The sequence below is a fragment of the Ovis aries genome, chromosome 12 (genome assembly GCF_016772045.2).
Source record: "Ovis aries strain OAR_USU_Benz2616 breed Rambouillet chromosome 12, ARS-UI_Ramb_v3.0, whole genome shotgun sequence".
Lineage (NCBI taxonomy): Eukaryota > Metazoa > Chordata > Mammalia > Artiodactyla > Bovidae > Ovis > Ovis aries.
This window is the reverse complement of record NC_056065.1, coordinates 67,506,818-67,534,802: the sequence shown is the minus strand read 5'-3', so window position 1 is coordinate 67,534,802 and position 27,985 is coordinate 67,506,818. Positions and strand designations below refer to the sequence as shown.

Genomic DNA, 27,985 nt, shown 5'->3' with positions numbered 1-27,985 from the left:
CTGAAGTCCATAATTCCTTGCCCTTCCCAAAACGTACATGATAACTAGCACATAATTCAGAAATCCTAAAGGTATTTCATATTTGTTTCTTTTTTCACTCAACAAAAGTATCATAAATTCCTTAATGACAGGGGTCTTCATTTCATGTGTCCTTCAAAATGAATTTATTTTGTTTACCATGCATTATACCATCAGCAAAAAAATACTGTGCCAATCCCTAAAATGTGCTTTCCCAGGTATAGAATCACCAGACAAAATAAGTGGTGTGATTACTGTTTTAAAAATTAGTAGCCTTTAAATATTTCTGATCATTATAGTTGTTGTTGTTTAGTTGCTAAGTCCTGTCCAACTCTTTTGTGACCCCATGGACTATAGCCCACCAGGCTCCTCTGTCCATGGGATTCTCCAGGCAAGAATACTGGAGTGGGTTGCCATTTCCTCCTCCAGAGGATCTTCCCAACCCAAGGATTGAACCTGGGTCTCCTGCATTGGCAGATGGATTCTTCCTGACTGAGCCACCTGAGAAGCCCACGAAAACACACAGACCATGACTAACACAAATTCTGCCCATTGAATGAGGAAGTTGTATGAGTTTGGATGGTCCATTTGAAATGGGCAAATTTGAAACGTCAGGAAGCAGATGATCAGGCTTCCTTGGGTTGTGTTTCAGATAGGCAGAACAAGTGAGGCAGGCACGCTTTTGGCCTTGTTAATGTTCCCCCGCGCTGCCGCCCCAGAACCGATTCAGAAGTCCTCTCATTTTCTCAACACATCAAGGGTTTAATGCATTCACAGTGGGGGAGGGGTGGGTTTTAGCGCCTCTAGTAGGGGTAGGTTATTATTTGATCTAAACCAATATTTCTCTCTTTCTCTTCTTTCAAACCAGTATTTTTTGAATTTACAATCTCATTTTTCCTTTTCTGAGACCAATGACTGGGCTTTTCTAGCTTATTTTTCTTAAGCTACCATTTGAGGACATAGCCCTTCAGACCATGACAGAGATCTGGCCGCTGATGGTTCCTTGAAAGGCAGCAATCCTGTAGAAAGGTTAGCAAGGTGGTTTCCTCTAGCTTCCAGAAAGTCAAGCATAGAATGCCCCAGAATCTTACTAAGAGCTAAAATGGCAGGTAACAGTATCATATTCAATAATTCCTGGCCACAAAGGCCATTTTAAATTTTATTTCTGCTAGAAGGAAGGAAGACATGTTACTTCCACAACATTCCAAAATCGTGAATGACTTCAAAATATGTCCACTGTCAGTGAAAATATTGGCAATTTTGCCCTTGGTTAAAGTACAAACTCATGTAAGAGTATATAATTCATCCTGTTGGGTCAACATGGTCATAGGTAAGTACATTGCCTCAACAATATCAACAGGATTGCAATAGCGTATCCAGCACGATATTTACCATTGTAACCCTTAAAATAAAACCATCACAGAGTCCAAAAGACTGTTCTGTACATCTGTGTCTCTTTTGCTGTCTTGCAAACAGGGTGAGGGAGGAGGGACGGGGGTTCAGGTTGGGGAACACGTGTACACCTGTGGCGGATTCATGTTGATGTATGGCAAAACCAATACAATATTGTAAAGTAATTAACCTCCTGCTGCTGCTGCTAAGTTGCTTCAGTCGTGTCCGACTCTGTGCGACCCCATAGACGGCAGCCCACCAGGCTCCCAATTAACCTCCAATTAAAAGAAATAAATTTATATTTAAAAAATAAAATTGAGTTAAAAAAAAAAAAAACCATCAGTGAACCATGAGAAGTCAGTGTTACTCAGAGACTTTTCCTGCAGATCATCCCAAGGAGCCTGGAGGAGATCTGTCAGCAATAAGTAGATATAGATAAGAATGCTGATACTTTCCATTTCAACCTAACACTACTGAACACATTCTGGTTTTCATGTTCATATTTGTTGAGAATTTCATTCTTCCTCTGAGATGAGAAACCTGGCTTCCGTTACGCTGAGCACATTTAATTAATCTCCAGGCGTGTAACCCGTTCACAACAGCAGTGCTCTTTCTCTCTCTGGATGTCTTCTGACACTGTGCTTATTCTGATGTCTTACTTTGATTCACGGTGGCTCTATGACCATCACCATCTCTGCCTACCTGTCTCTGCCCCACTTGATGGCTTTAGGATGAAATAGTTTAAGAATTAAAAAGAGAGGAGGAGGAAAAGAAAAGAAAGAGGAACCATCACCAAAACTTTTTATGAAGGTTTTCAATATCAGAATGAAGCACTTGTGTCTAAAATTATCGCTTTCAGAGAAATGAAATATGTGTCTAGGTATACACACACACACACACACACACACATACATGCACACACACTAAACTTTATCTTAGTGTTTTTATTACTTAACAACAAAGAAAGTTACCTGAAATTTGTCAGCCTGTACTGGGTGAAGTAAAGTAGGATCCCAGTCAAGAACATGAACAACAAGCAAATGCTTATGTCAAAAAGCAAAGAACTAAGCCAAAATTATGGTGCATGTGGACAGTCTGCAGGAAGACAGAGGACATCTCATTTATCAGTCAGTCATTGAGTCAGAGATAGGATAAAAAAAAACACATTTATAGATTTAATTTGCCGTCAAAGTGTGTTTTTATAAAATCAGAACTCTAGCAAATGTATAAATGAACAAATTGTTAACACTGAACTAGTTAGGAGCCTTTGTAATGGCATTTAAGAAAATGAAAGCCTGTGAATGAAGAGAAAGCAAGGAACCTAGATCATTCCAGTTTTATAATTCACTAGTCTTTAAAGTTTCCATCTAATTAATTTCTTGGAAGCACCATCAGTTATGATATAGATGCCATGAAGTCAAGGGCATAGGACACCAGCTCAGACATTAGTAACCTTGGACAAGTCTCTTAAGCTCTCTGGTGGTTGTTTGGTAGCTAAGTTGTGTCCAACTCTTGTGACCCCATGGACTGTAGCCCGCCAGGCTCCTCTGTCCATGGGATTCTCCAGGCAAGAATACTGGAGTAAGTTAGCCATTTCCTTCTCCAGGGAATCTTCCAGACCCAGGAATTGAATTCACGTCTCCTGCATTGCAGGCAGATTCTTTACTGACTGAGCTACAAGGGAAGCTTTCTGGTCTTGTTACTTCCCAGGGTGTATTTTGAAAGACAAATGGAATATAAACAGTATTGTCGCATCTTGAAAAAAATTAAGTGAAAATTAATTTTTTACATTTCCCACTCTGTTCTGGGCACATTGGTCTTTTTCTTATTCCTGGAACATGCTTGGCGCTCTACCTGAGAGCATATGTATCTCCTATCCCCTCTGCTGGCTATGTTCTTCCCTTAAATATCCACAGGTCCTGCCCACTCAGCTCCAGTATTCTTGTCTGGGAAATCCCATGGACAGAGGAGGCTGGCGGGCTACAGTCAATGAGGCTGCAAAAGAGCTGGACACAACTTAGCAACTAAACAGCAGCAACAACCATCTCATTGTGAGCTTCCCCAGGGCTAACATTCTAGGAACTTATTGGTACAGATTATTGTTGGTCTTCTCCATTAGGAAGTAAGGTTCTTAAAAGTGTAAAAGTGATAGAAGCTGGGTCTCCTGCATTGCAGCCAGATTCTTTGCCACCTGAGCCACCAGGGAGGCCCACGGTCCTTGAAGGTAGGCATTTTCGTCATTGTTGCCCAATGCTGTGTCCCCAGACCCTGCAACACGCCTGATGGCCTGTAGAGGGCACTCATTTGCCATGTGCCCTCTACAATGAATGATCAACCAATGAATGAACTTGTCACCTTGTCTTTCCTCACAGGTAGAAATGTGAGTGAAAGGTGAGAGGGAAAAAGACACATGAACAGAGAGATTAAAGAATGGTAGACTCAGTGCAAGAAAAGGAAGCCCTTCTATTTGGGATACTAACTCTGAACCTTAGTGGTTCAGTAGTGACAAACCACAGTCATGAAATACAGACTGTCCCTAAAGACAAGCCTTACAGATACAGCACTTGTCACTCTTCGGGATTTTTCTCTGAGGTAACTGCTGTCTGTCACACAAATAGGATAGTATCAGCAAAGTAAACTAGAAGGGGTAACATTTTTTTTTTCCTATATTCTGAATAAATATAAACCATTTGCTCAAAAAACACATACTTTCTCTTCTAAGAAAAATCACCATGATTTAAAATGTTGTTTCACATTTGAGTGTAGGGTTAACAATTTTTGTGTCTGAAAACCATGAATCTGAGCATCTGTCATAGCCACAGCACAATAGTTCATTAAAGATAACAACAACAACAACAAAAACTCAGTTACCTCTTGCTCATTTGTATACAGATGTATTTATTTCATATATGCATATATAAATAAAAAATAGTGTTGTCTCATGGCATGAATTAATCCAGTCAGTGAATTACACTCACACACAATACAAAGTCTTTTAAAGATTGAACTGTTAAATATTCTAAAAAAGGAACCACCTTTTAAAAAAAGAGGACACAGAGCTAGTTGGTGAGGAGTATCTAAAAAATACAGTATATGTCCCTACATTTGCATCAGGAAATTCATACCGATAGAAAATGTAGCTAAGCTATATTTTTACAAAATTGACATCATCTGTCAATCTAGCAAAGTTTTACAAGTATTGTTCTCATGCAGCTAAGTAACTGCAACTTTGAGTATCAACCAGTCTCTTAAGATCAGTGCTAATACCTGTCCTGGGCTTTTAAATCCAGTTGTCACGGAATTTCAAAAGGCCTTCACATCAGAAATTGCTACCCTTTCCAGTATACAAATTATGCTGTGGGTTTGCTTAGAAACTCCTTGTTGAAGAATCTTCTTGCCTCAACACTACTGAGGGAAACAGAGCAACGAGACGGATTCTGCCTTCTATATTCGATGCTTTCAACTATAGCATTCTTTATTACCTGCAAATAGAGGCAAAAGATGTGTAATTAGTGTTACTCAGAACTCAGTGAAACAGTTGTTTGGGCAAGTCATACGTATCTCTATCTATCTGTCTCTATACATCATCCATCTATCACTTATCATCCATCTGTGGCTGCTGCTAAGTCGCTTCAGTTGTGTCCAACTCTGTGCGACCCCATAGGCAGCAGCCCACCAGGCTCCCCCATTCCTGGGATTCTTCAGGCAAGAACACTGGAGTGGGCTGCCATTTCTTTCTCCAATGCATGAATATGAAAAGTGAAACTGAAGTTGCTCAGTCATGCTTGACTCCTAGCAACACCATGGACTACAGCTTACCAGGCTCCTCCATCCATGGGATTTTCTAGGCAAGAGTACTGGAGTGGGGTGCCATTGCCTTCTCCAGTCATCTATCTATATATCTATAAATGAGGCAAGTCTGAGAAGTTTACAACATCAGAGCTCCTCCCACCCAGAGCTGGTGTGGCCCACTTGGCCTTGGAGATGTGTACACAGTAGGGTTTTCCCATTTCCTCATCCAATCTCCATGGGCAAGCCGGGAGAAGAGAAATGCGTGACTTGGGTGATGCTAACCTACATTAATCTTCTGTGACTTATGTGAGACCCACTAGGGCGGGGCCCTCTGTTTGCTAATGGTAACTTTAAACAAACTGTCATATTCTAGGAAGAGGGATTTATCATGGGAATGTGACGCCTTTATTGGCTTTGTGATTTTTAATTTTCTATGTGTTTTTCCCAGAAGACAATTATATATAATTTTAATTTAATTTTAGCTTTATTTTATAATTTTCCAATTTAATTATAATTTTATAATTATAATTAAAAATTACAATTTAATTATAATTTTATAATCGATATATAATTGTCTACTGAAAAAGATGAGTTCGAATGTTACTGAGTCTTTTAAGTAAAACAGATATCCATTGACCTCATCTTTCCCATGAGTGAGGGAAACATAATTCTATAGAAATAGAAGATGGGGCTTCAGGTCTATGATGGAGACCATACTAGAGGGCCTCCAGGCATAGGGATTTCTTGGCTGTGGATATCAAGGGGAATTAACTTATATCCCCCAGCCATTTCTTCTTCTTTAAAATGGAAATAATAACATTAATCTGAACTTCTGTGGGAACTGGAGATCATTTATTAACGCCTAGCACATAGGAAACATTTCACAACTAGCATCTATTTATTATTGGTATTTTCACTAACCATACATGAGAAAATTTAGGAGCTTTACCTTAGATGGCAGGCTGTAATATTTACTAGAAATAAACCCACCATATATAGCCAATAGCAGATTTTTTTATGATAAAAGTCAGCAAATCCATTACACTATCAAATGTGCCCTACTATGTCTCCTTTTAATTAATCTCACTGTCATTCTAGAAATCATGTCAGCAAGTTTTGAGTTAGTCTCTCCTTCTGAAAAGAGCACCAAAGCAACATAAGACACAGCAACTCTCATTGCAGAGAACCCAAGTAAAATTAAAAATCAACTGTTTACTTCCCAAATAACTAAAAACCTTTAAAATATGTAAAAGATCACTGGGGACATCACACTGATAATGACTGCAGTCAACCCCTTTACTATGAATTCATGAATACAAAAAAAACATATCAGTGTTTGAGCAAAAACAACACTATGAATATCACAAATTAGTGGGTTTATCATAGTTGGAATCTGGCAGATACTTTTAATAAAGGGTCATGATTATCAAGGAAAATGGATATCCACATTTATAACTCTGAAAAACCTAGAAAGAAAGAAAGTGAAGTCACTCAGTCGTGCTCGACTCTTTGCAGCCTCATGGATAGTAGCCTGCACCAAGCTCCTCCGTTCATGGGATTTTTCAAGGCAAGAGTACTGGAGTGGGTTGCCATTTCCTTCTCCAGGGAATCTTCCCAACCCAGGGATCAAACCCGGGCCTCTCACATTATAGACAGACGCTTTACCATCTGAGCCACCAGGGAAGTCCTGAAAAACCTAAATCACATACAATTAGAATGTGCAATCTGAACCACTAGGTGGCACATTAACACTATGAAACCATTAACCAGATTTTCAGGCTATTGCAGAAAATACTCATTGGTTGGGATGTATCAACAGGAATGGCTGAGCTTAATACTACATCAGTGGCTAAATTAAAACCTTTTGGCAGGATACGTGGTACAATTAGACATGTTCAAAGAGACATTAAGTTATATTTGAGCCTTCCTATTTTCTTATTAGACTAAGTAATTAAAAATAGTAGTATAGTCACTCAGTCATGTCCAACTCTTTGCAATCCCATGGACTGTAGCTCGCCAGGCTCCTCTGTCCATGGAACTCTCCAGGCAAGAATACTGGAGTGGGTTGCCATTTCCTTCTCTAGGGGATCTTCCTGACCCAGGGATCGAACCCGGGTCTCCTGCATTGCAGGCAGATTCTTTACCGCCTGAGTCACCAGGAAAGCCCCTGCTGTAAATAGTATTCATATCTTTTTTTTCTTTTTTCATTCCCCTCTGAAAGTCATTGAACTCCAAAGCCTTCCCATCAGTGTCATTCTAGCACAGATCCTCATAATCAACCTCCTCCAACCCCATCACCTATTCCCAAATAAGACATGGGTCATCTTTCTGGTACCATTTAATGGTCTCCCAATCTGCCAGATACTTTAAATATTTGGCAATAAAGGCAAAAAGTAAGAAAACATGCAAAATGTCATCACTCCCCAAAAGGAACAAACTTGGAAGCATGAGATGGGAAGCATTCCACAAGTAAGCACTGAATTCTCAGAACAGAAAATTTAAAATCAGCCTTAGAAGAAAGTTACAGTGTATTCTGCAATAGAAATAAGACTTCTAAATATAACAAAAGGCAAGAGGATAGTCTGGCCTAAATTACTGTGGATTTGCTGGTTAATGCCTGCCTTCTGAATCGAAACTGGTGTTATGAAAGCAAAGGTCTTATTAGTCTTCTCATTTTTGATTCCAGCACTTAGAACACGGAAGGGAAAAATAAATATTTGTAAGATTAATGACTGTCCAGAAGGTGCTCACTGGAGGTCAAATTAAACAGGATAAAGTTCAATGCCTGGGGACAATGAGACTTGAGCTGAGGTGAAGGACAAGCAGGATTTGATACATGGAGTGGAAAGACCGGGTCTTGTCAGGAAAAGGATAGTTTCATAAAGAGGCTGAGGGCATGTACAGGAAATACCTGGGAAGTAGGCTGGCTGGGAAGGAGGCTGTGTATGGCGTAACCAGGAAATAAGGCTGCCTGTGAGACAGATGGTTCAAAAGTGAGGAAAGAATGAGGAAGAAAACAAACCAACCTATGGCCCCATCTCAGCCCCTCAACAAAACTGTGTGTCTTCCAGGAGTCAGCCACAATAATCCACGACTCAGTTGCCTCACATAGAAAAAAAAAAGTACCTACCTCATAGGCCAGCTCTGAGTGCTCAATATTTGAAAAGGATGTATCTGGTTTATATCAAGCACTCAAAACTTTTCCTTGTTCTTTTCATGTTGTGCATTATTTATCCTTAGTTCCTAAAACAGTGCCCGGCACAGTAGATACTCAATAAATACGTGTTGAATTAATAAATAAATAAGATGTAAAAAAGATGATAAGTAGCGTTAAAAGTAAATGAATTTGGGCCTAATATTCAAGGCCATGATAACCAACAAGGACCTAGTATACTGCACAGGACACTACACTCAATATTTTGTAGTAACCTAAAAGTAAAAAGAACATGAAAAGGGAGATATATATATATATACATATATATATATATATATACATACACATATATATATATATATATATATATAGAGAGAGAGAGAGAGAGAACTGAATCAGAGTGCTATATACTTGAAAGTAACTTGAACTTTAACATTGTAAATCAGCTATGCGTGCATGCTTTCTAAATCATTTCAGTTGTGTCTGACTCTGTTCGGTCTCTTGGACTGTAGCCCACCAGGCTCCTCTGTCCATGGAATTCTCCAGCAAGAATACTAGAGTGCATAGCCATTCCTTTCTCCAGGGAAATCAGCTATACTTCAATTTAAAAACAAAGAAATGCCTAGAGATATCACACTTTTAAAAGGCTATGATATATAATAAACTGCTAAATTATTTTGTAGAAGATAAAAACTTTAACTTGTACCTAAATACTCTTAACATGATGATGAAATACCAACAAATAAAGAAGTAGATACCAATACTTATGGATATATGTTTTTCCTCATTTTGAGTGAAAAGTGAAAGTTGCTCAGTTGTGTCCAACTCTTTGCGACCCCATGGACTATACAGTCCATGGAATTCTCCAGGCAAGAATACTGGAGTGGGTAGCCTTTCCCTTCTCCAGGGGATCTTCCTAATCCAGGGATTGAACCCAGGTCTCCTGCATTGCAGGTGGATTCTTTACCAGCTGAGTCACCAGGGAAGCCCTTTCTTCATTTTAGTTAACACCTAATATTTAATATTTTATAGGATCATTGGAGAAAGAATTTTAAAAGCTCATGATTACGTAGCATTGGTATATATTGAATAAACTGTCACTGTTTTTATAGTATGCCTGCTAAATTAATACATTGAATGAGTGAAACTGTGTAACAGTAATTTTCCTGGGATAACTGAATCATCAAGGTCTTGGAAAAGAAACCTCAGAAGGTGTGTTACCTCCAGATCAAGGTGGCAGTTTATGGGTAGAGCATGTAACCACATTACCTGGTCAGCATGCATTTCATGGAGTTACTCCACAGTCAGGCATCTGCCTCCAGAGTCCTATATCCTGACACTCGCTACCCCCTTATCCTGCATATTAACATTCTTCAACAGTTTCAGCCAGTAAGTCGATGACATTTTCTAAACGAATTGTGGACATTTTATTACATATTTACTTTGGTACTGGCCACTGTGATCAGTATCTCTGGAGGATACAGGGTAAAAAAAGCAAGCCATTGCTTTTAAATGGTTTACATTTATAATTAAAAGCAGAAGATAAATATGAACACGGATAAAAATTAACAACCTTATCATACTACCCATTTCAGTTTATTGAGTGTCTCATGCATGCTAAGCTCTTAAATTATATTCTTTTCCTTAATCGTCATCCCGATCTTGTAAAATACATATCACTATTTCCATTTACAAATGAGGAAAGTAAAATTTGGAAAAGTTAACCAACATGCCCAAGGTCACACAGCAAAAATTTGAGCACCAAATTTGGCCTGACTTCAAAGCCTCTGCATTTTCCACATACCACTTGTTTACCAGTGTAAGTCACTATATGTTAGGTTTCCTTAAAAAAAAAAAAGACCCCCAAAATTGATATGCTGCCACCATAAAAGCACTTGAGCAATGTTCAGCGAAAAAGAATTTGGGAGGACTGAGTAAGTGTAGAAACCTGACGCTAATGAGAAGCCCAGCCTGCTGTCACAAAATGAAAAGAAACAGAAGCCACTTAAGACGAACAGGAATTTAGCTTCAGTGAGGCTGGCCCTCTGAGATCCTCTGGAAAATGAAGCAACAGAAGCACATAGCTGTCAGAGACAGGTTGGTCTTTTCAGAGTCAAGGTTTAAGTCGGAATGTGAATTGAAGCTGAAAATTCCCCTGAAGTCATAGTGGTCGTGGCCAAAAAGTTGAAAACTGCCTCCGTGGGACGGGCACTCAGATGTCTGTGCATGAGAAGAGTTTGTATACAGTGTCCACAACTGGTGAGCAACTCTGACAGTCTATGGCAAGGAAGCATGTGCTGTGTTGCTGCTGTGTGCATGAGTCACTGACTCTCGTCAAATGGTGTGGGAGCCAGTGACTTAGCTCATGACTGAGCCTAATGACCTAACAGCCCACCTCAGAGTTCGGCTGATCTTTATTTCTCATCACTTATCAAGAAGCTTTGATTCTAATAAAATATGCTTTCCTGGTTAAAAACAAGGAGTGGGCGTCATCAAAGGAGAGATAGATGTCCGTGAAAACTAGAAGTCGTACCTGGGTGTGAGGCACATACACACATATACACACCCACGAAAAATCTCAGCGGTTATATAATTTAAGAGGGAAGCCTAAATTCATTCCCTCAAAAATACATGCATTTACTGCCTAGGCTGCTATTACCTGTACTCATTTATTTCTATTCTTACTTCTCACCATTTGCAAAGGTCTTGACATATATCCATCATGGTGCAGGATATAGACATACCTAGGTATCAGTTCAGACAGTTCAGTCGCTCAGTCGTGTCCAACTCTTTGCGACCCCATGAATCACAGCACACCAGGGCTCCCTGTCCACCACCAACTCCTGGAGCTCACCCAAACTCATGCCTATCGAGTCAGTGATGCCATCCAGCCATCTCATCCTCTGTCGTCCCCTTCTCCTCCTGCCCCCAATCCCTCCCAGCATCAGAGTCTTTTCAAATGAATCAACTCTTCGCATGAGGTGGCCAAAGTATTGGAGTTTCAGCTTTAGCATCATTCCTTCCAAAGAAATCCCAGGGCGGATCTCCCTCAGAATGGACTGGTTGGATCTCCTTGCAGTCCAAGGGACTCTCAAGAGTCTTCTCCAACACCACAGTTCAAAAGCATCAATTCTTCGGCACTCAGCTTTCTTCACAGTCCAACTCTCACATCCATACATGACCACTGGAAAACCATAGCCTTGACTAGATGGACCTTTGTTGGCAAAGTAATGTCTCTGCTTTTGAATATGCTATCTAGGTTGGTCATAATTTTTCTTCCAAGGAGTAAGCGTCTTTTAATTTCATGGCTGCAATCACCATCTGCAGTGATTTTGGAGCCCAGAAAAATAAAGTCTGACACTGTTTCCACTGTTTCTCCATCTATTTCCCATGAAGTGATGGGACCAGATGCCATGATCTTCGTTTTCTGAATGTTGAGCTTTAAGCCAACTTTTTCACTCTCCACTTTCACTTTCATCAAGAGGCTTTTTAGTTCCTCTTCACTTTCTGCCATAAGGGTGGTGTCCTCTGCATATCTGACCTTATTGATATTTCTCCTGGCAATCTTGATTCCAGCTTGTGCTTCTTCCAGCCCAGTGTTTCTCATGATGTATAGTTCCCACTTATTAAGCAGCTTCTGCTTGTAGGGAACTGTTTGTTCATCCATCACCTGACTGAGGGACTTCCTTGGTGGACCAGTGGTTAAGACACTGCCTTCCAAGGCCAAGGACATGGGTTCAATCCTGGATTGGAGAGCTAAGATCAATAATATCAATAACTTCAGATATGCAGATGACACCACCCTTATGGCAGAAAATGAAGAAGAACTAAAGAGCCTCTTGATGAAAGTGAAAGAGGAGAGTGGAAAAGTTGGCCTAAAGCTCAACATTCAGAAAACGAAGATCATGGCATCTGGTCCCATCACTTCAGGGCAAATAGATGGGGAAACACTGGAACCAGTGGCTGACTTTATTTTTCTGGGCTGTAAAATCACTGCAGATGGTGACTGCAGCCATGAAATTAAAAGACACTTGCTCCTTGGAAGAAAAGTTATGACCAACCTAGACAGCGTATTGAAAAGCAGAGACATTACTTGTCAACAAAGGTCCGTCTGGTCAAGGCTATGGTTTTCCAGTGGTCATGTATGGATGTGAGAGGTGGACTATAAAGAAGGCAGAGCACAGAAGAATTGATGCTTTTGAACTGTGGTGTTGAAATCCAACCAGTCCATCCTAAAGGAAATCAGTCCTGAATATTCACTGGAAGGACTGATGCTGAAGCTGAAACTCTAATACCTGATGTGAAGAGCTGACTCCTTTGAAAAGACCCTGATGCTCAGAAGGATGAAGGCAGGAGGAGAAGGGGACGACAGAGGATGAAATGGTTGGATGACATCACCGACTCACTGGACATGGGTTTGGGTGGACTCTGGGAGTTGGTGATGGACAGGGAGGCTTGGCGTGCTGCAGTTCATAGGGTCACAAAGAGCTGGACACGACTGAGTGACTGAACTGAGCTGCACACCTGACTGAAAATTCACTACTGCCACCATGGTAGGTACCATTACACTTGTTTCAGAGATGAGGAAATTGAGGCTCAAAAAGTTTAAGCAGCTTATTCAAAGTCATAAAAATAGCCCATCTAAGAGCTAAACATGATATACAGTCCATGACCTGGCTTCTACTTACTGTGTCAAGTAAGTTCTTAGGAGTAATTAAAACCTGTTTAATTGAATGGCTTGTGAAAAATCTGTGTTTGATGAGTTCTAAGTCAGGACAGTTATTTTGGGATTCAGCCTGGTTTTGTTTAGGCATTAACTTTTTCATCTATGTGTCAAACAAAGATGAATTATTCATACTATGAAGAATGTTTGTAAAATATATAATCAGAACTACATCATTCCCTAAATAGCTCAGTGAGTTTTATATAAACCAGAACTGAAAACAATGAGAAAAATGAAGTTGTGTAAATTATATACACCTATATGTATATATATGTCATATACATAAACACGAATATATACATATATGTCAATATGCAGATATACTTGTATGTTTGTGTATGTATCCTTTAATTTTCCCAAGTCCAATGGGTATTTATACATTCCTATAATCTATTTTTTTAATCCATTTGAGGACAACTGATCAAGTCTAATACATTTCATCCCCATGAGAAGACAATATAATTATTTTTTTACTGGCTTCATACTGGAAACAGAGGATTATTGCTTTAGTAACCCTTAGTGCTTTTTTGTTTTTAACAGCATGAGGTTTTATAAAATACAACTCTATTCTGAGAATATCTGTTTTTTTTTCCCTAAAATCATAGATTAAAATGTTGATTTTCTTCTATTATTCTTTAAATTTTCGCCATCACCACAGAAACAATGCAGCATGCAGATTTCAGATTTTCACTGACTAATAAGGTAAAAGAGAAGAAATAAATCCATTTGGAAAATGATATGTACTATGAATGTTGCTATCCATGTTTTACCTGAACAATCACGTATTGTTCACAAATGAACACTGACAAGAAACACTTTGGAGTTGCAGAAGCTGAAGGTTATTGGGAAGTTTTCATATGTTTAAAAAAATTAAAGATATTGATTAATAAATATATTATGGCGTAACTGTCACAACTGCACACAATTGATCATTACTAGTTTCAGGCCAAACTAAACAAACAAACAAACTAGACGTGCCAGAATTCTATTAGATCACAAAAATCGAATGAAATCTCATATGCACAGAAGACTCATTCACACGTGGTCCATTCTTTTACTCCATTCATACAATCTCCAAAAGGACTGGCAAATCGGGTGTGATGCCTTTTCCTCTCCATTTAATTTTTCTTTCTTTTCCTTTTATGCTTTTTTTCTAATGTACAAAATCCAAGTAGACTCATGAACTTGGGCTTTTACCACTGATCATCATTTGTCAGACACTATGATGTGGAACCACAAGCCAACATGAATCTAATTACACAACAGCGGTCTAAATGGTGAGTTAGCAGCTAAAGAATTTTACACAGATACAGAATCTTAGCAGCAGATATACTAGTGCTAGGAATAACACTGAAGAGAATGACTTGTTTTAATGTTTGTGAAGCAAGGCACAGTTGATATCTCCAGGGCTAAACTTGGAGAAACTGCTACTTCTGGAGACAGTTCCAAGATCCACAAAAATAAAAAGACATTTAAAGGCATGAGTCTGTTCATTAAAATTCATGCTATTTTTGCAGATTAATTGCACTTCTGGTAGCACTCACTTCTTTACTCATATTTCCATTGTATGACTTTTCTTCCAACTTATAGTTTACTTTATCATACGATAAACCTACTAGATACTTTGGGAAAGAAGCTGAGGATTAACTAATCCTTCACACAATAGCATAAAATGTGGGCTCTGCCAATTTGGAGGCACTGGGTTCCTTATTTGTGAATATTATGGGCTTCTTCTGGAGATTAGTAGAATTTAAAAAATTGAAAATGGTAAATTTGGGGGTGGTATCATTCATAAAAGTTATTTTTTATGAATTAAAATGAGGTATTGCTATGTTCATTGATATGGAAATATTGGACATTGTCAGTGATCATAGGAGATACTTACATCAATGTTGTTCAGGGTATTGAAGTACATGAGATCATGCAGCCTTTTAAATGCTTGATTTGGGTATTGAAAGTTGAAGGTTGAAAATGGTGATTCAGGGTCATCAAAAATATCAAAATCAGCTATTTCTTTCTCTTCATTAGTTTCTCTTGGAACACCTAAATATAGGAAGAGTTTCAAATGATGTTATTTCGAAAACCACAAAATAGCTCTAAAGTCCAGGGCATAAAACATTCAAATAGCCATAAACACAACCTTGGGAGACCCTTCAGGAGTCATATAATCCTCAATGCACACTATGAGGCCTCTGCTCACATACCCTGGATTTGACCATTTCTGTGTACTCTGACTGGGCACCTTCCAGTTGCCAGCACCTGCATCTCTGTGCTAAGGGCTTTCTGCTGCTACTGTTTAGTCTGACTAAGTCGTGTCTGACTCTTTTGCAACCCCACAGACTGCGGCCCACCAGTCTCCTCTGTCCATGGGATTTCCCAGGCAAGCATACTGGAGTGGGTTACCATTTCCTTCTCCAGGAAAGAAAGTGAAAGTGAAATCGCTCAGTCGTGTCCAACTCTTTGTGACTCCATAGATTGTAGCCTTCCAGGCTCCTCTGTCCATGGCATTTTTCAGGCAATAGTACTGGAGTGGATTGCCATTTCCTTCTCCAGGGGATCTTCCCAACTCAGGGATTAAACCTGTGTCTCCTGCTTGGCAGGTGGACTCTTTACCACTGAGCCACCTGGGAAGCCCCAAAGGCTTTCTACTCTTCCCTGTAACTGCTCAAGGCTGCTTTGCTTATTAGCAGCAGGCTGAAAGTTCCAGTCAATAATACTCTGTCCCAGGAAGCAGTCAACCAAAGACTCTATGGTATTGGTATATAAATTCCTTGGTTCTCTTGCCACTTGCTGTGTAAGTGGAAAGCATGATCTGACTAGATTCCATTTCATCTCCTAGGATCAGGTTCTCCTGTGGTAGCAGGCTTACTAACACATCTTTTGCTGTCTGCCTTTCTTCCTTTTATCAGTTCTCAGCTCTTTTACTAAAGTTTCCTACTTCACCCAAACAAACTCTTTGCACTTGAACCCTTTGCTTGGAATTTACTTCTGGTAGAACCCAAACCCAGACATTAATTAATTGTCTTCATGTCACAAGAATCCCCTCCACAGCCTGTTTTTGAGAATTAACAGTGATAGAAAATTCAACATTTCTTATGCTTTAGGTATTTCACTGTTCAATAGCTAAAAATTCCAGCTAATCCTTCCTTCTTTTGTGTTGAAGCATGACTCAGGAGAACCTCCACCTCCATTGACCTTTTCTCTGACTTCGTCCACTATGTAGAAGAAGATCACTTTCCTCCCCATAGTCTCCAACCTTCCATGGCTATTTTTTCATCTTTTCTTTAACAGCTACATTTTCTGGTCTGAAAATAATATAACGTTGAGACATTTAGTATCTTGCCGGTCAATCTCTAGCTCTCCTTTTGTTAATCAGTATCTTCCAGGATATAGCAGAGTCCATAGACTCCTTTGGATGTGGCAAAACAAAATGCTGGTGCCTTGAACTTGATTCTCTTTTTCTAAAGGAATGTAACATGGTGGACCTGAAATTACTATCCATATTGTACTGCTAGATTTCATGAATTTTTATGGTCAGTTAACATTCCCACAATTTTTTTGCACAATTTTTTCTGAAACAAGGCCTCCCTTACAAAGGCAGCAATCAAAATATTTAACAATGCCTATGACAAGGACATTTGTTCCAATCCATCAGAACAAATATAACCTGAGATTGCAGAATAAAGCCCCAGAGGTTTTATCAAGCTAGTTAATTACCCTTCAGTTTCTGGATTGTGAGGAACTCAGGAGACTCTAGGGTGAGAAAGCGGGGGAAGTGCTTGGAGTCTCAGGATGGTAGCCATTTATCAAGGTAAAGGAAGTGTTCAATGTTGTAACAGCTGATATGGCAGTGCCAGCATGAAGCACCTTAACGTCATTCTTATGCTTTATCAGCTTTCTGCCTTACAGACCATAACTCCTGATGTACCTGGAGCCTTGTACTTTCTGAAGTTGATGTTGGCCAGAACAAAGTGAATGATAGTCGGGCAATCTTTCTCGACATCAGGATTCTTGGGTTTAAAAACGTAGCATTCCTTCAGTCCTTCTCGATCGAACACGTAAGGATCAATCTTTGGAAAGGGGAGCTTGTTCATCTTAGCCCACTTTTCTGCAAGTAGAAGTTCCTATGGAAGAGAGGGAAAGGTCATTTGTTCAGCTGGGCTGCTCACCATTCACTATTCATTAGCTATCTACCATGTGTTAGTACGTTCCTTGCTGACGATGAGTAACGATCTTGTTCTTAAGAAACTTATCAATCTCAAGAAATACAAAATTACTCCATGAACAAACTCACGATCATTTTTTACTTCTTTATATAAGGCTAGTTCCATAGGAGGCATTGGAAAAATTATTAATGAACTGAACTGACTGAAATTACACTGATGCAATTGCTAGAGATTCTGGGTAGGCTTTCCTGGTGGCTCAGTGGTAAAGACTCTGCCTGCAAGGCAGGAGGCTCAGGGAAGATAGCCGGAGTGAGAAATGGCAACTCACTCCAGCATTCCTGCCTGGAAAATCCCATGAATCGCAAGAGTTGGACACAACTGAGCGACTAAACAACAACAACAACAACAATGGGTTCTGGGCATTTGGAAGTTATATGAATGTTTTTTAACCCTTCAAAGTTAAAAAAATCCGTTGAGGCAGAATGAGGAGCACTCTGTTACTGAATTTTTACCTGCATTTTCCCCACAAAACTGATTAAAAATGAATACATCTTATGAATGCAAAAACAGTTGAGCTGCTCTGAATCAGCTTCTTTTTTTGCTTCTCTTTATGAAAAGAAGCTATTTTGTTGACATGTAACATGACCAAGAAGTACATGTTTGCTGTTGACTACTGAGGTTTTAGAAAAGGCAGAGGAACCAGAGATCAAATTGCCAACATCCACTGGATCATGGAAAAAGCAAGAGAGTTCCAGAAAAACATCTATTTCTGCTTTACTGATTATGCCAAAGCCTTTGACTGTGTGGATCACAATAAACTGTGGAAAATTCTGAAAGAGATGGGAATACCAGACCGCCTAACCTGCCTCTTGAGAAATCTGTATGCAGGTCAGGAAGTAATGGTTAGAACTAGACATGGACCAACAGACTGGTTCCAAGTAGGAAAAGGAGTACGTCAAGGCTGCATATTGTCACCTTGCTTATTTAACTTATATGCAGAGTACATCATGAGAAACGCTGGACTGGAAGAAACACAAGCTAGAATCAAGATTGCCGGGAGAAATATCAATAACCTCAGACATGCAGATGACACCACCCTTAGGGCAGAAAGTGAAGAGGAAGTAAAAGCCTCTTGATGAAAGTGAAAGTGGAGAGCGAAAAAGTTGGCTTTTCATTTTCATTTTCATTCAGAAAATGAAGATCATGGCATCTGGTCCCATCACTTCATGGGAAGTAGATGGGGAAAGTGGAAACAGGGTCAGACTTTATTTTGGGGGCTCCAAAATCACTGTGGATGGTGACTGCAGCCATGAAATTAAAAGACGCCTATTCCTTGGAAGAAAAGTGATGACCAACCTAGACAGCATATTCAAAAGCAGAGACATTACTTTGCCGACTAAGGTCCGTCTAGTCAAGGTTATAGTTTTTCCAGTGGTCATGTATGGATGTGAGAGTTGGACTGTGAAGAAGGCTGAGCACCAAAGAACTGATGCTTTTGAACTGTGGTGTTGGAGAAGACTCTTGAGAGTCCCTTGGACTGCAAGGAGATCCAACCAGTCCATTCTGAAGGAGATCAGCCCTGGGATTTCTTTGGAAGGAATGATGCTAAAGCTGAAACTCCAATACTTTGGCCACCTCATACGAAGAGTTGACTCATTGGAAAAGACTTTGATGCTGGGAGGGATTGAGGGCAGGAGGAGAAGGAGACGACAGAGGATGAGATGGCTGGATGGCATCACTGACTCGATGGACATGAATCAGAGTGAACTCCAGGAGTTGGTGATGGACAGGGAGGCCTGGCGTGCTGCGATTCATGGGGTCGCAAAGAGTCAGACACGAGTGAGTGACTGAACTGAACTGAACTGAGGTTTTGGGCTTGCCTTGGCTCAGACGGTAAAGCGTCTGCCTACAATGCAGGAGACCCGGGTTTGATCCCTGGGTCAGGAAGTTCCCCTGGAGAAGGAAATGGCACCCCACTCCAGTACTCTTGCCTGGAAAATCCCATGGGCGGAGGAGCCCAGTAGGCTACAGTCCATGGGGTCGCAAAGAGTCAGACACGACTGAGCGACTTCACTTCACTGAGGTTTTAGGCTTATTTTCGTGTCAAGGAAGACTAACACAGAGGGTAAGCACAAAAAATAATTAATTCAAACTGGAGAACATAAATCCATACAGAGAGGTGCAGTGAATAGAGCTTATTTCTACTGAAATGCAGCTGAAAGGCACAGGGGACAAGTAAGAAACAGACTGTGGTAGTAGGAAAGTGCAGACTCTGGGGCCAGACTGCCCAAGTTAAAGTGCACGCTTGGGGACCTTGGGCATGTTCCCCCTACACTCAATACCCTCAAATATAAAATAAAGACGGTCAAGATAATCCATATCTCATAAGACTGCTATTAGAATGAAATAAATTAGCATGGTTACAATAGTTAGTAGCATGCCTGTCACGTCACTTTTTATACACGTTTGCCAAATAAAAGCCAGTAAAGAGAGGAAAAGATGTGGAAGGGGGAAAAGTGAAGAAAGAAAAGAAGAAGAAGGAAGAGAGAGAGCAACTATTAGGGCAATCCCTAAAGAGCAGAAGTTTTGGAGAAATGATCACTACCATCTTAAGTTTTTGTTTCTTTTTTTAACTACTTTGTCATCACATTGATTCCTTCAATGATAATCATTAGTCGTCAGTCTAAGCTCTATGCTAGGAGGTGGGGACATAATGGTGAGTAAAACTTATTCTTACAGGATGTACATAGACAGACAGTAATCAAACAGCCCTCTAGGTTTAAAACTGTGGCAAATGCTATGAGTAAAGTATTTAGTTGCCGTGAGATTTTGCAGCATACCTGGACTATTTCCTCACAGTGCATATTAATTCACTCAGCATTATGATGAAGCATCTATGTTCCAGGCATAAGAGAGGAGCTATCCTTGAATACCTAGGGATCATAAATTAAGGGGGAAGATAAAGAACAGACATGATAGTGCAGTATGAAAGAGATAGGGAACATGACGGATGGCTTCATACCTGGGCTGTGCAGCCTGAAAGGCCCAGCCTATCTTGACTTGCAAGCTGGGTGATCTGAGACAAACCGCTTAGCACAATAGCTCCACATGGAAGAAATGGTTTTGTGTACAAAAAGAAAAAAGAAATGCAGTGATGCTCCTCTAATGGCACCATAGGGGTCATAAGTAACAACCAACACACATGGACCAGGCTGTGTACTGTCTTTGAAGTAGCAGACTCCCAATCCCATTCAGGAGCTTCCCAGGTGGCTCAGTGGTAAAGAATCTGCTTGCCAAGAGGGAGCTGCAGGAGACAAGGGTTCGATCCCTGGATCAGGATGATCCCCTGGAGAAGGAAATGGCAACCCACTCCAGTATTCTTCCCTGGAAAATACCATGGACAGAGGAGGCTGGAGGGCTGTAGTCCATCAGATCACAGAGTCAGACATGACTTAGTGACTGAGCACACACACAATCCCAGTTAATCTGCATTTCGGCTGTTTCTTATTTCCCACCAATTTATTTGTAAATAAATGAGCTGTAAAATAAAGTTGATACTATTATCTTCCTGGGCATTGCTGTGAGGATTAAGTGAGATCATGTATTTTTAAAAACTCAGTAATTTATATTTAAGAAAAGCATTTATTTATATGTGAGTTTTCCCCGATAAATTATTTTTTTAATTGGATGAAAACTGTTTTACAAAGTTGTGTTAACCTAGTGAAGAAAATAGTTACTTTAAAATAGCACCTTAAGTTTAGGGAAAAAAAAAATGCTTTTCACTGAGCATTCACTGTTCCTGATGCTTCTGGAGTGTGAACATTAAGCTGATTGACTCTCTCAATGTCATTTACTGAGGAATAAAAACCTGGGAAAACAGATTTATATTAAAACATTTGTTCCATAAACTGTCAAGCTAAATGTGATTATATTTCCCTTAAAATTCCATATGTACACAGGGACAATTGCATGTTTGAAACTTGAGAATTATCTCTAAATCCTTTATCTTCCTGTTCAGCTGAATTATTCAGGCTGTTATTTCTTGTCTAGCACTGTTCACAGTTATTCATTAACAATTATTCAACATCAAAATAAAACCAAAAGTTCACACTGTGGAACTGCATGGGAACAAGGGAAAGGAAGGGCTCTCCAGTGTTTACAAACGTGACTCAAGGGTGTGACCAAGACTTGTGAGTGCGCGGAGAAAGAGAAGGGAATCGCCTGAGGTAAAAGACCAAGCTATTTTTAGACAGATATTTTATGCAGGAATCAGGAAGTGATGGAAACTTTCCCTTTCCTTATATGAGCCTGATGTGGAAAGGATTAAAACCTGATGACTATAAAGGCAGTGATTACAGGATGGAAAAACCGTCTCCTCTCCTCCCTTGTCTCGTTTGTAAAGGCTGAGAAACAATGACACAACTATGAGTGGGACAGACGACTTTGAAAAGAATATTTTAAAAGAATGCAGTGAGCAAGAATAAATTGCTATTCCACAAATTACAGCAGAACTGAGTTCTAACCGTCCATTTGGGTTACTGCTTGACACCTCAGATTTTCACAGACTAATTCATGGTAAATTACTTCCCTGGTGGCTCAGACGGTAAAGCCTCTGTCTACAATGAGGGAGATCTGGGTTCAAGCCCTGGGTTGGGAAGAGTCCCTGGAGAAGGAAATGGCAATCCACTCCAGTACTACTGCCTGGAAAATCCCATGGACAGAGGAGCCTGGCAATCTTCAGTCTATGGGGTCGCAAAGAGTCGGACACGATTGAGCGACTTCACTTCACTTCACTTACACAGTATTAACTAAAATGATTATCTGTGAAGATAAAAATTTGAAAGTATCCTTCAAAGTTATAGTTTGTAGGATGTTTATACTCATTTAAGAGTACTAAAACACTTTGAGATGGCTGGATGGCATCACTGACTCGGTGGACGTGAGTCTGAGTGAACTCCCGGAGCTGGTGATGGACAGGGAGGCCTGGCGTGCTGTGATTCATGGGGTCGCAAAGAGTTGGACACGACTGAGCGACTGAACTGAACTGAACTGAAAACACTTTGAAAGATAGGAAAAACAATCTGAATAATATAAAAATATGTACAAACTATAGTGTGAATGGCATATATATGCCATTTTATTTATTTATACATGTAGATAAATATATATTTTAAATGATTATATTATATTAGCTTTTCTCCAGAGGAAATGAAGTTTTTTTCTCTATATACCTAGGGCATGTGTTTCCTCATTATTTAAAATCTATTTTTAGATTGGATGGAGGAGTATAACTGTGTAAATAAATTTACAGAATTCTAGGAAATTTTTGAAGAAACTAATGTAAAATACAATAGGTAGAAACAACAATTTAGAATTCATTATTTTGTGGTTATGATCATTCTCACTTCCAAAAAAAGTGTTAGGTCCCAATGTGTAAAGTGTGTAAAGTGTTAGCTTTACAATACAATATGCACAAAAATAATTTTCTATATCTGATAGTGTACAGAGCACTTTACATTTCTCCTTAGTTCTTCTTCACTGAGAGGTTACTATACATTCACAAAAACATGTAAGGAGAAATTAATGTTGAGTATATTTCCTCATGACAAGGCCTCTAATCCTCCATGACCAAACAGGTGTAGTGGGTTGAATGGTGGCCCTCCAAAAGATAAGCCTATGCTCTAACCCCCCAGGACCTGTGAATGCAACCTCATTAGGAGAAGAGGTTTTTGCAAGTATAATTAAGTTAAGGGTCTGAAGATGAGATAATTGTGGATTAGCTGGGTGGGCCATAAAATCCAACGATGAATATTCTTATGAAAACGCACACACACAGAGGAGAAGGAGATAGGAAGACGGAGGCTGAGATTGGAGTTATGTAGCCACAAACCAAGGAAAGCCTGGAACTACTGGAAACTGGAAAAGACAAAGAAGAATGCTCCTGTAGAGCTTTTGGAGGGAGTGTGGTCCTGAGGACACCTTGATCTTGACTTCTGGTCTCCAGAACTGTGAGAGAAGAATACATTTCTGTTGTTTGTGGCAATTTGCTGCTCTGCTGCTGCTAAGTTGCTTCAATCGTGTCTGACTCTATAACCCCAGAAATGGACTTAAGCCGTAAGCCTTTAAGGCTGCACTCAATAACATGCACTTCCCTTCATCAGCCATGTTGGACTGATGCCCACAGAGCTAACACCTGGACTGGTCTGGCCATGACGGTTTGACCCAACTTAACAGTCTAAGTACACCGTGTGCTGCTAAATCACTTCAGCTGTGTCCGACTCTGTGCGACCCCAGAGATGGCAGCCCACCAGGCTCCCCCGTCCCTGGGATTCTCCAGGCAAGAACACTGGAGTGGGTTGCCATTTCCTTCTCCAGTGCGTGAAAGTAAAAGTGAAGTCGCTCAGTCGTGTCTGACTCTTAGCAACCCCATAGACTGTAGCCTATCCGGCTCTTCCGTCCATGGGATTCTCCAGGCGAGAGTACTGGAGTGGGGTGCCATTGAGGTTCTAAACCAAGGAGCATGCCATAATGTCAACAAATAAATCAGGTTAGCATTGAAAAATACAGATTCTTTTTTGCATTATTTGTTGTGGTGGTTTAATCGCTAAATTGTGTCTGACTCATGGACTGTTGCCCGAAAGGCTCTTCTGTCAATGGGATTTTCCAGGCAAGAATACTGGAATGGGTTCCCTTCTTCAGTGGATCTTCCCAACCCAGGGTTTGAAAAATCCAGGTCTCCTGCATTGCAGATGGATTCTTTTTTTTGTGGGTAAATGAGATTTTGACCTTGACAAAGTTAATTTAGATACATTACTTCTATAATTTGTAAAGACTAGCTACTTTCAAATTTCCTTTTAATTCTCTTGTCCTTTTCCCCTTCCCTCATTGCTTCCTTCTTTCCTTTTCTCCTTCTTTCTCTCTTTCCTTTTATTTTTGAGAGGATAAACTCATTGTTCTGACTTCCAGACACTAAGCATTTAAAAGGGCACTGAAATACAGCTAGATTCATGCCCAACATATGGCAGCATAAAGTAACATAATTTATGGAATAACAATCCAAATCCATTACTCTACATAAAACTTTATAAGCTAAAGAAAAAATCTAGAATGATAAACTCTAAACTTCCCTGTATTCCTTGCTTATTCCTCAAAACATCCAAAGCTTTTCCCCCCTCCTTTAAATTCAACCTATTTATTTTGATGACTTGACTATGAAGGTACTGGATTATTTTATGACCAATATGAAGAACAAACCTTATCAAAATTTATCTTGGGTAAACCCTACAGGAAAACTAAATTTGTATGGCATATATCTGTTATTAAATGATTAACAAAAAGAACTTGATAAACTGAAACCCAAAATTATTTTTCTTAAATCAATTAATAACACTATTTAGAGTTATGAGGTTCTGTATATTTGGACTATTATTAGAGTGTGTAGCCACTAATCTACAAAAAACAAAATCCTTCATTATCACTGACATTGACGTCATGAACTTTCTAGGCTGGTTATAAAGTAGATATAATATGAAATGTGTTGCCTTTATCAAAAGGCACGATATCCATCATTCTATATCTCCCTGACAAAATCTGAGATTTAACTATATTTATGAAATGCCTAAGAAACATAGTTACTGGCTCTAAATTTTTGCTCAGGATTTATGCTCTACTCCTTAACTTCAAATGGTATCCAATTTCAGTCTAAGCAATAGGACACTTGTTGTTGCCATTGCTGTTTAGTCATTAAGTTGTGTCTGACTCTTTGCAGCCCCATGGACTGTAGCCCACCAGGCTCCTTTGTCCATCAGATATTCCAGGCAAGAACACTGGAGTAAGTTGCCATTTCCTTCTTCAAGGGATCTTCCTGACCCAGGGACTGAACTCCTATCTCCTTCATTGGCAGGCAGATTCTTTACCACTGAGCCACCAGACAAGCCACCCAAATAGAAAATTATTCATTATTTAATCACCTTAAAGAATCATATTGCATATATTCAGGTATTGCATTGGAACTTCTCTGCTATCAAAAACTTTTATGTACAACTCAATTTTTATGGCTCAGGAGTAAAGAATTTGCCTGCAGTGCAGAAGACACAGAATACCCGAGTTCAGTCCTTGGGTTGGGAAGATCCCTGGAGGAGGGCATGGCAACCGACTCCAACATTCTTGCCTGGAGACTCCAATGAACAGAGGAGTCTGGAAGGCTTGTTCAGAGAGTCACAAAGAGTCAGATATGACTGAAGCAACTTAGTACATATCATACCTATAATAAGTATTCCACTTTAGTATTAATAGTACAATATTTTTATACTTATATGCTGGGTACATCATGAGAAACACTGGGCTGGAAGAAGCACAAGCTGGAATCAAGATTGACGGGAGAAATATCAATAACCTCAGATATGCAGATGACACCACCCTTATGGCAGAAAGTGAAGAGGAACTAAAAAGCTTCTTGATGAAAGTGAAAGTGGAGAGTGAAAAAGTTGGCTTAAAGCTCAACATTCAGAAAACGAAGATCATGGCATCTGGTTCCATCACTTCATGGGAAATAGATGGGGAAACAGTGGAAACAGTGTCAGACTCTATTTTTTTGAGCTCCAAAATCACTGTAGATGGTGACTGCAGCCATGAAATTAAAAGACGCTTACTCCTTGGAAGAAAAGTTATGACCAACCTGGATAGCATATTCAAAAGCAGAGACATTACTTTGCCGACTAAGGTCCGTCTAGTCAATGCTATGGTTTTTCCAGTAGTCATGTATGGATGTGAGAGTTGGACTGTGAAGAAGGCTGAGTGCTGAAGAATTGATGCTTTTGAACTGTGGTGTTGGAGAAGACTCTTGAGAGTCCCATGGACTGCAAGGAGATCCAACCAGTCCGTTCTAAAGGAGATCAGCCCTGGGATTTCTTTGGAGGGAATGATGCTAAAGCTGAAACTCCAGTACTTTGGCCACCTCATGAGAAGAATTGATTCATTTGAAAAGATTCTGATGCTGGGAGGGATTGGGGGCAGGAGGAGAAGGGAACGACAGAGGATGAGATGGCTGGATGGCATCACTGACTTGATGGACATGAGTCTAGTGAGCTCTGGGGGTTGGTGATGGACAGGGAGGCCTGGCGTGCTGCGATTCATGGGGTCACAAAGAGTTGGACGCAACTGAGTGACTGAACTAAACAATATTTTTTATTAACTTAAAAATTATATTTGAGTAATCTTTTAAGTTCATATTGAAATGCATATTATTATAATGACAATCTATATAACAATACTCATAAGTTTAAAAAATCTTTTTAAATATTCCAAGTGAGACTGAAAAGTTCATTTCACTCACTCTGTATTTTCTGAAGTCCATTTTTGGAGGAAAATGTATCATATATAATATATTGAAATTTCTTTTGTATTAAGTCTCTGAAAATACAGCTCATTAATGCTAGAATGACAGGCTTCATGCTACACCAAACCAATCGTTAAAGGGTATATTCACATAGGAGGAAGAGGGGAAGGTGTAAGGAATTGACAAAATCATTCTAAAGCACATCTATGAGCATAAACAGCTGTAATATTTTTCCATGCCAGTAAAGCCATGTAAAACAAGGATTTGCCTATACAACCTAATACAGTAATATAAACTGGTACAGCTTTTTTGGAAAGTGATCTGGAAATGTTTATTAAAAATCTTAACATATATATATCTAAGAATCCAAGTAAGGGAATAATAAAAAGTGTGGTTAAAGATTCATGTGCAAAGATGACAATTAGAAGAAAGAATTGACAAGATAGCAATAATCTAAAAGTCGAAAACAGAGCACTGATAATAAATTCTTGCTTCTTCATATACAGAGATATCATTCTGTGTTTAAAATTATGTTCTAAAAATATTGAATGGCATGGGGAAATGCTTACAATGTAACTTTTAGAAGAAAGAAGCAGATTGCAAAAACATATAACCCTGGTGTTGATACATACATATGCACGTATGTATGCACACATGCAGTGAAGAGAGAAAAAAATAGAAACAAAATATCAGCAGCTATTGTCTATGAATAGCAGAAGCACTTGATGTATTTTTATGAGTAATCTTTTTAATTAGAAATAGTGAATCAAAGTATGTTTAAAAACTACAACAAAGTACAATGGTTCTTTTCAGAGGTACAACATAATATTCTAAAACCTTCTAATATCAGTTCATTAAGGTGGTGGAGCTCTGATTCATGTATAAAATGATGACTTTGACATTTTACATTTCCATTGGTGAAATGAATAATCAGGTTCTTCCACCTCCAGAGTGAGCTCCTAAATTATCACAGTGGAGTCATACGTTGAAACTCACCTCCCCATTGCTGCTCATCCATCATCAAATCCTGCTCTTGGTTTTCACAGTCACCCTCCCTGGTGCATACTTCACTGTCCTACACTTACATTACAGTAAATCCCTCTTAATTTTAACCTTTTGCTCTCCATCCCCCAATTCATCCAATTTTCTGTTATCAGATTAATCATTCTAAAATTCCAGTTTCATGAAGTCATTTGTCTGCTGGAAATCCTTCACTGATTTTCCATTTGCTATCATCCAACCATAAATTCTTCTTTAAAGCCCTCCTAATGGGAGTGTAATATCTATCATTTTAATCAGATCACTCCTCAGATGTGCTCATTGCCATTTCTGGGCCATTTTCATCCAATTTCACTTATTTCCCTGCTTGTCTACTCCAGAACACACCGATCTATTTTTGAATG

The 27,985-nt window shown here is 39.5% G+C and overlaps 1 protein-coding gene across 2 annotated transcripts in view; it reads right to left on the bottom strand.

Moving 5' to 3' along the window:
* Positions 1 to 4,288: 4,288 nt before the first annotated feature.
* Positions 4,289 to 27,985, bottom strand: part of PLA2G4A (phospholipase A2 group IVA) — a 165,047-nt gene continuing 141,350 nt past the window's right edge. For both annotated transcript variants that reach the window (XM_042229206.2, XM_004013880.6), the window contains 3 exons: positions 17,008 to 17,203; positions 14,965 to 15,122; positions 4,289 to 4,892 (listed from right to left, as the gene is read on the bottom strand). In XM_042229206.2, the coding sequence (XP_042085140.1) occupies positions 4,761 to 4,892; positions 14,965 to 15,122; positions 17,008 to 17,203 (486 nt within the window). In that variant the 3' untranslated portion in view covers positions 4,289 to 4,760. The remainder of the gene's footprint in view (positions 4,893 to 14,964; positions 15,123 to 17,007; positions 17,204 to 27,985) is intronic.